This window comes from Anabas testudineus, chromosome 1 (assembly GCF_900324465.2).
Source record: "Anabas testudineus chromosome 1, fAnaTes1.2, whole genome shotgun sequence".
In the NCBI taxonomy this organism is placed as follows: domain Eukaryota; kingdom Metazoa; phylum Chordata; class Actinopteri; order Anabantiformes; family Anabantidae; genus Anabas; species Anabas testudineus.
The window spans coordinates 3,209,907-3,219,130 of NC_046610.1; the positions used below are offsets into that span (position 1 = coordinate 3,209,907).

Below are 9,224 nucleotides of genomic sequence, written 5' to 3' on the forward strand. Positions count from 1 at the left end.
TTGTTTCCTGGTTCTGATTCAGTTTCTCTGATGTTTCACTGTCCTCTAGTGGAAAATGCTCAGTGTTACACATTCAGTCTTCATTACTCTGGCTGTTCCCTCCTCGGTCATTTTATAGGAAAAATAAAAACTGTGTTCAGTTCATCATGTGACTCAGTCTCAGCACAGATCAACTGAGGAAACATCAGTGGTGTGAAGGCTGTTTTCACTTTATTAATCCCATTGGGAGGATTCTTGTGAACAGGCAGCTGCATGTTAGGTTTTAGGGTTTAGTGTCTTGTCCAGTGACACTTTGACCCTGGGGTTAATGGAGACCTGCTCTGCCACTCACCCCCCAATCCTCCCTGTTTTCTTCTATTTATATTTCTTGTTTTTATCCTCCACTGTCATTGGGTGATATTCTGATCTTTAGTTTTGTCCTTTTTAGATTAGTTTTGTTGCTGATTCTGTCTGTCCTCATTAAAACCTGTTCTCTCACTTCACTGTCCTCTTCCTCACATGTGGTTCCTCAGTTCATAGAAAACAGCTCACCTCATGTGGTCAGTAGTAGAAATAAATTCAGACCCTTAAATACGTCCAGTGTAAAGCTGTAGGTTTTGTGTGTATAAAATGTGTGGAGCACATCTCACCACATCTCTAATGTCATCGTGTCACAGTGGTTTCAGAACGATCACGTGTTCTACAACAGATCAAACTTCTTATCTGCCCTGAATCTTGTTGTGCTCCACTGAGACGACTGAGACGACTGCCTTAAAGAGTGTTGGTGAGGTATGATGTGGTTGATCCACAAATCCAGTCTCCAATTCTACTTTTTAATATATAACACATTATATGTATACATTTCAAAACACTATACAAGTTATTTTTGTTGCATCTGGTTCATGATGCATTTAAATAAATAGGAAGGAAATTAATAACACATGTAGTATGATTTTATCTAATGCTCACACTCTTTCATTCTACAGAAGACTTGAGAGCAGCAGACATGAGTTTAACAACATCAGCGTTTGGATTTATTGTTTTCCTTCTCTCTACACCAGGTAAATATATTCACATTTCTTCTGTAGGACATGTTGAACACTTATTCAGAGCAGCCTGAAGTAATTAGGATGAGAAAAGTGGAGTAAATAAAAAAGACCAGGTCTGTATCTGTGTCTGTTTTCTGTATCATATTTAGAGGAAGTAGCTTCAACTGAATTCCTCACATCTGAGAAACTCCTCTGTATCCTCTAACTTAAAATCTGTCAAATGTTTTGTTGGTATAAAAAAGGTGCTCTGAGATTAAATTGAATAACATCGACTTTTATGTGCAACAAGCTCCACCTGAGAACACTAAAAGTTTGAAATTCAAAGTCAACTTGAGAATTCAAACTTCTTACAAGAAGGGTGATTTATTATTCACTGACCTCCACTGAATTCTTAACTCAATTTGAAGTACTATATAGATCCTTTAAAATGCACTTAAAGGTACAAAGATACAAGTACTCCAGTAAACAAAGTAAGAAAAAGTAAATGTACTTAGTTATTTATCAGCTCTGCTCACTTCCTCAGTCTGCTGTTCAATGTTGATGAAGTGACATTTCACATTTCATCCACCAGATGTCTCCAGACTTTCTTTCTACTTCCTGCTCACCTCCTCACTCACCTGTTCCCAGTGTTGTCATCAGTCGCTCATGTTCTCTGTGAACCTGGATCTTTCCTACAAACCACCTGTGTGATGTTTGAGTCTGTCTGTTCTGGGTCTTCTTCTTGTTCTGTTGGACTCTGCCTTTGCCTCCTTTTCCATGTGTTTGTGTGGATCACCTGTCGGCCTCTTACCTACCACTGCCTTTAAAGTGAAGATGAGTTTTGCTAGTTTATTCTCAGTTTCTCTTTCTAGTTGATTTACATTTGAAACACATCACATACATTTGGCATTTGCATTTATCAGTTCTGTGATTTTGTGTCTCACAGTGAGGTGATGTAAGAATTACAAATAAACTAATATAAATAATAATTTTTCCCAAGTTTATACAAATTGGAATTCATTTCATTTTCTTTCCAAACATCTGTATCTCAGCACTAAATTAAATCTGTGGTTTCTGCTGTGCTCTGTGTTCCAGTGGTGCAGGGTCAGAATGACTGGGGAGTAACTTACACTTCTACTCAGATCTGTGCTGTAGAAGGATCAACAGTGGACATACACTCCTACACATACCCATCCAGACAAGATGACCTTGACATTATAGTTGAGAAAACATTGTGGTTTATTAATATGCTGGATAATGAACCTGTGGATCTGAGAACAGACTCAAAGTACTCGGGTCGTGTGAAGCATCTTTGTGATAAGAACAGCTGCTTTCTGAGAATCACAGACCTCAGACAGAGAGACTCAGCTGTGTACAGGTTCAGGTTCATAACAAACCATCCAGGAGGAAGATTTACTGGTTCACCTGGAGTCACTTTGACTGTTACAGGTAAAATCCTTTCAGTATTTCCATATATTGACCAGTGAGAAAGTAATGATGTATCTTTACCTGTGTGAATGTTGATATTTTGTTTATAATGTAATTCCTGTTTTTTCTAGATCTAAAAGTGAAAGTGATCCAAACATCTTACTCTTCTTACTGGACGACACTAAGATGTAAAAGCAGCTGCCATTTACCTGGTCAAACCTCCATCATCTGGTACAAAAACAATAAGAAAATTAAGGAAAATACAGAATTACATTATTCAGACTACATTTATTCCCAAGACAGTTTTTCCTGTGCTATAAAAGGACTCGAGGATTTCCCTTCTCCTCCAGTGTGTGAGTTTACTCTACAGTTTTCCACTGCACTGTTCTAGATACTGACCTCACGTATCTTTTACAGTAGCAGCCTCATCACAGGAAATACAATAAACTAAATTACTGCAGTATTGTGTTGACATTGATCATTGAAAATATTTTATTTCTCAGGTGTTCGTGGTGAAAACTGCAACAGAGTGATTTATACTGAGAGAAGCATCTGTGTCTCTAAAGGATCATCAGTGAATATTTCCTGTACTTACAACAGTTATCATGAGGTTACATCTAAATTCTGGTTCCGTCCTGAACCTCAGTGGAAGAATCCTTCACAGTCTGAGGACCTTCTTACAGACTCCCAGTATACAGGTCGTGTTCAGGTCCTTGAAACAGAGAGAGGACGCTCCACTCTGAGAATCACTGACCTGAGAGAGACTGATTCAGCCCAGTATCAGTTCACATTCACAACATGGTCGTTTGAATGGGGCAGTAGTTTACCTGGAACAACTCTGACTGTCACAGGTACTGATTAACACAAAGTGACAAACACAGCTTCACATTTTAAAACCTTTGTTTCTCCACTTTCTAATAAGGAAGTCTTATAATGGTGTACTAATGTCTATTGGTGATTAAAATCATTTAGCAGATTTTTAGATGTTTATTCTGCAAATATTTTTTTCAGTTTCTATCTTTACTTCTAGTTTTTATTATTTTTATGCTCAATGAGATATTTTTGTAAAACATTAAATTCTATTGATTTCAAATGAGCCACATAATATTTACCATAGAAAAGCATTTTATACCAGTTAGATTATTTCTAAATGTTAAAATGTGACTATGAATTCTTTTTTTTTGTTTGTTTGTTTATTTGTTTTATAAATTAATTGCTCGAATCGTCTTAGTTTTTGTTTTATTCCCTTGTTATCTGATGACACTGTGGCTTCGTTCTCTCATATCCAGCTCTCCAGGTCCATGTGATCAGACTAACAGTCCACCAGTCTTATACTGAGGCAGAGCTCCAGTGTCACAGCAGCTGCAGTTCAGTCGCTCAGTCATTCCTACGTCTGGTTCAAGAATGGACAGAAAGTCATGAAGGAGGAAGCTTTGTACAAAGACAACTTTTATCCTGGAGACGTCATCTGTTGTGTTTTAAAAGGACACGAGAATCACTGCTCTCCCTCAGTGTGTGAGTCTGTTCCACTTTGGAACTAATCAAATGTCTGTCCATCTTCATATTATTGTGTGAAGGACTCAACTTCCACTACTCATGTTTCTCATTTCACTTTCTAAACCTTGTTTTCTCCTCCAGCTGCTCTGAAGGTGCCGTCTGTGTCAGTGAGTCCACAAAGTGAAATCATGGAGGGAAGTTCAGTGACTCTGACCTGTAACAGTGAAGCTCAGTCAGCAGTAAATTATACCTGGTACAAGAAGAACCAAACACTGCTGAACAAAGAACCACAGCTTGTCTTCAGCTCCATCCAGTCCTCTGACTCTGGACAGTTTTACTGTTCAGCTGAGAATGAGCTGGGGAAGAAAACATCTCCGTATATTAATATTAATGTGAAACGTGAGTGAAATGTACGACACTTAAAACAAATGTTACGTAGTTGAAAGTAGAATTTTTCTGTTTTGTGTGGCTGATTTTATATTTAAGAGACATTTTGAATTCCTCCAGATCGTCCAAATCTTCCCTCTGTGTCAGTAAGTCCCTCTGAGATAGTGGAGGGTAGTTCAGTGACTCTGACCTGTAGCAGTGATGCTAACCCAGCAGCTAATTACACCTGGTACAAGGGGAACCAAACAATACATCATGGACCAGAAGGAATTTATCGTTTCACCTCCATCCGCTCTAAGGACAAAGGAACCTACTACTGCAAGTCTGAGAATCAATATGGGGACAAGTCCTCATCTATATCTGTAGACGTCCATTGTGAGTACAAAACTTTTAAAACACATATATGTGATGTTTGTCATCTAGGTCATGGTTTTGACAAGTATGTCACTGGACTGTCATGATCCTGGTCCCATTTCCTGTCTTGTGCTTTTATTTTGGTTTTCTTTTCTGTTCCCACCGACCTAAAGATTTAACTTTACTGATCCCACAAACAGGGAAAATCCCCTGTTTAGAAGCTCGCAGAGAAATTTAAGGTACAAGAAAGAGAAGTAAATTTAATAATAATACAGGTATTTTAAACATGTTTACAAAAATATTATCAGAATTGTAAAATCATATCTACCAGATATATTAATAAAACTATTTAAATTTGAAACATTATGATCAGTGAGGCTATAATTAGTATGACCAAAGGAATACAGTTAAACTGTTGACTTGTACAGTCTTACAGTGTTGGAAATAAAGGATCTGTGGTAACGCTCCTTTCTACATTAAGGATGTCTCAGTCTGCTGCTGAAGGAGCTGCACAGAGTTTCCATGAGGTATTGTCTATAATGGATGTCAGCTTGGCTAGCATCCCAGGAGAGAACTGGCCTTCCATACCAGCTTGTTCAGTCTATTACTGTCCCTTTTTGTGATGCCAGCACCGCAGCAGAGAACTGAGGCGACCACAGAGTCATAAAATATCCTCAGCAGAGTCCTGCATACTTCAAAGCTTGTGTCTTTCTCTGGAAGTCTATCATCATCTCTCTTGTTTTACTGACACAAAGTTCATGATGGTTGACCTGTACTGCAGCTTGTTCTTATCAGACACTCCCCAACAATGGCTAAGTCATCAGAGAACTTCTAGAGATGGCAGCTGCTGTTGTTGTTAGTAAAATCTAAAGTGTATCGGGTGAAGAGAAATGGTGAGAGCACCGTACCCTGTGAGGGCCCCAGTGCTGCAAACTAACACCTCAGACATACAGTTGTGTAGCCTCACATGCTGTGCCCTATTGGTTAGAAAGTGTGTTGTCCTTCAACTCTTGCCCCATCCAGCTTCCCTGGCGGTATTGCCAGCTGAATGGTGTTGAAAGCGCTTGAGAAGTCAAAAAACATGACCCTCACAGCAGTTCTGTCATTTTCCAGTTAAGTCAGCTCCCGGTGCAGCAGGTAAATGGTGGTATCATCCACCCTGATGTTTGGCCTGTAGGCAAACTGCAGCACGTCCATCGCTGTGCTCACCATGAAGTGGAGGTGGTTGAGGATGGTCTTCATGATCCTGACGTCAAGGCTACAGTTCTGTAGTGGTTTGGCTCCTTGGCATGTGCAGTCTTAGGGACCAAAACCACACAGGAGGTCTTTCATGGGTTGAAAATGTGCGTGACCACCTCACAGAGCTGATAGGCACAGTCCTTTAGCAGTCTGGGGCTGATGCCATCTGGTCCTAAAGCTTTCCTGGTCTTCACATGTCTCAGTTCGTTTCTCACCTGGTCTCATGTAAAGGCCAAGGTTCAGTGAGGGGGGGGGAGGTGTAATGGAAGAAGGTGGTGGTACACACAGGGCATGTTAATGGAGAAAGACCGCACCCTCCAGGTCTGCACAGTATTCTGCAGACCAGAAGTTGATATAATCCGTGATGCAGTTACTTTGTTTTCTAGTGCTTAGCCACAAATGTTTAGTTCTTTACTTTTTCTGCCTGATCCTTGATTCATTCTATTATTATTATTTTACAATAAACTTCATTATTTATCTCATAGTGTCTGACATTTTAATTAGGTCCATTAAAACCCTTCTTCTTGAAGAACTTCCTCTGTGATGGTATCTTTAAAGCAGATCCAGTTGCTACTGAGCAGCATTTTTGGGAAAATCTAAAAGAGTCTTTTAGAATAACAACACATTTACAGTTCTAGATTGGTGGTTTGATTTGTGCCATTGGGGTTTGTTTTCTTTCTGGCAACTGCAGGACAGAACTGATCATCTTTATTTCATTTTATTCAGGATGTTTCTCTGATGGAGATATGGAGACATTTATTTGTATGTAATATTGTTTATTGCTATTTTTACTAAATTGTTTCTCTGTACAAACTGTCCCTAGATCGTCCAAATCTTCCCTCTGTGTCAGTGAGTCCCTCTGAGATAGTGGAGGGTAGTTCAGTGACTCTGACCTGTAGCAGTGATGCTAACCCAGCAGCTAATTACACCTGGTACAAGGAGAATGAAGAGTCACCAAAAGCTTCAGGACAGATCTTCACCATCACTGACATCAGATCTGAACACAGTGGGAATTATTACTGTGAAGTTCAGAACAGTGTAGGACGTCATAACAACACTTTACATCTGACTGTTGTTGCAGGTACATTTTTCAGTTTCAATAACAAATTGAAAACACAAAATGTTTTTATCTCTCTCAAAACATCTTAACACACCTGAAATACCTGAACTTTTCTTTTTTTATTCAATCACAGTTTTTCCTCAAGCACTCAAATCAGCGGTCATTGGAACCAGCTCTGTTGTCTTCTTTGCTATTTTAGCCTTCTTAATCTTTCTGCTGATAAGGTGAGGAGGAAACCTGCCTCAACAAAATATTATTTGAAAATAATGTTTATGTTACCAGTGAGTTCGGGAGCTAAATAATATGTTTTTATTGAATTCTTTTGTCCAGGAAAAAGAAAGCTTCCAAACCTGCTGAACCACCTGAACCCAGCGAGCAGGTGAAGCACAAAAGCTTTAGCAGAGAAAATCCAGTGAAATGCTGTTGTGGTTCTTCAGTTCAGCTCAAACTGCTTAGTGAAAACAGATCTGACTGAGATGCTCTTTGTTGCTTATCTGCTAGTCTTCTTCACAAACATGAATTCTGTCCAGATTTCTGTAAAGATTAACATTGACTGATCGATCATTACTTTCCTGTGTTAGCAAAAAAGTCAGAGAGGCCAGACTGAGATGGTTTGGACATGTGCAGAGGAGGAATAGTGAATATATTGGTGGAAGGATGTTGGAGATGGAGGAGATATATGGATGTTATAACAGAGGACATGAGGTTGGCTAGTGTTAGGGTAGAAGATGTTCATGATAGAGTGAGGTGGAAAAGGATGATTCGCTGTGGCGACCCCTGATGGGAAAAGCCAAAAGAGAAGAAGAAGTAGATCATAACTTTGAACTTTTTTCGTTTTGGCTCTTTCGCATTTAAACTAAGCACCTTACTTCCTATGTGACCTAAGTGACTGAAACATGGGATTTAGTCAAATCCTGGGTTTGTTGGCCTTGATCTTCATGGGAACAGGCTGCAGAGTAAGATGCTCTGTTTCGATTCAGGAATATGTATAGGTGTAATTCTGCTGAAAGTCAAATTAGATTCACCCACAGATGCTGAGGAATATTGCTGTAGCATCACTGTTGTCACATTAGTTTAATGTCACAAACTGGAAATGACAAAAGTCTACAAATCATGGTACAGACTGAAAGACAAGACTTTTGATTTCGACCTCTTGTGTTTCTACTTTCGGTCAAGCTGTGACCTAAAGCACATACTGGAGTTGTGTGGCTATTAAAGTGTAGTATCTTTGAGTAAGGGTAAAAATGACCTGCTGCTTTAAGTGATAAGGTTATTTTGAATCGTATTCATGAGTTAATCACAAACATTTAAAAAATTAAAACCTCTTAAAATCTATGAGCAGGAGCTTTATCCTACCTAACTTATTTCTGCTACGACTGGGACAAGAAGCAAAATAGATGCTGAACAAATCATTAATGTTCTACTAAATTCATCATTGCTACATAGATTTAAAAAGAATATTTGTTTTTGCAGCATATCCCCACTCAATCAGAGGAGGAGGATGATGTTCAGTATGCCAGTGTTCGGTTCATAAAGAACCAGACAGATCCTATCTACTCCAACATCAGTGCAGCTAGAGCCCAAAGACACAAAGATGAGGACGAGGATGAGAGTGTTGAGTACGCTGCTGTCCAGTTTAATAGCACCGCCTCAAGGTGAGCTACATTAAAACCACAACATATCATCCATTGCTTACATGTTTACTATCACTGTAATACTATGGTGTATATCTCATGGTGTCCTCCTTATTTTTCTCTCAGAACCACAGGTCAAGAAGCTGTGGAGGATTCAATTGCATTGTACAGTACGATCAACAAACTCTGCTGAACACAACAGGAATTTAATACCTATGTTTATTTTATTGGATTTTTTAATTACATGCTGCAGAGGCATCTCTGTAGTATATGTAACAAGTAAATGCAATTGGTGCTATATACCACATCTACTGTGATTCTAATACTCTGTATACTGTAAATGACAACACTGGATAAGATGCATAATGTAAGGTAGTTGTAGTTTTATATTGGTGCCACTAGATGTCAGTCAAAGTCCAGTTTTCCTGTCCAGTCGAGTTCATCTCTTCTTTTCAGCCCTTTGTGTTCAGCAATTTTGACTCGTCGTTTTAACTTCTGATAATCAAACACTGCAAACAAATTAAAGAAGCTCCAGAGATGAAAATGTTGTTTTTGAAATATTACAGTGTTGTCAGTGTAAAGAGAGACCACAGACAGATGTGTAATCCCAGCTCCAGT

The 9,224-nt window shown here is 39.0% G+C and overlaps 1 protein-coding gene across 1 annotated transcript; it reads left to right on the top strand.

Moving 5' to 3' along the window:
• Positions 1–951: 951 nt before the first annotated feature.
• Positions 952–8,871, top strand: LOC113161781 (sialoadhesin-like). The gene is given in 13 exon segments (XM_033326577.1): positions 952–1,040; positions 2,103–2,456; positions 2,567–2,788; positions 2,939–3,286; positions 3,725–3,822; positions 3,824–3,950; positions 4,074–4,331; positions 4,440–4,694; positions 6,736–6,993; positions 7,106–7,196; positions 7,303–7,351; positions 8,446–8,627; positions 8,733–8,871. Coding segments are annotated over 13 exon segments (2,364 nt in total). The 5' UTR covers positions 952–985; the 3' UTR covers positions 8,800–8,871.
• Positions 8,872–9,224: the final 353 nt, after the last annotated feature.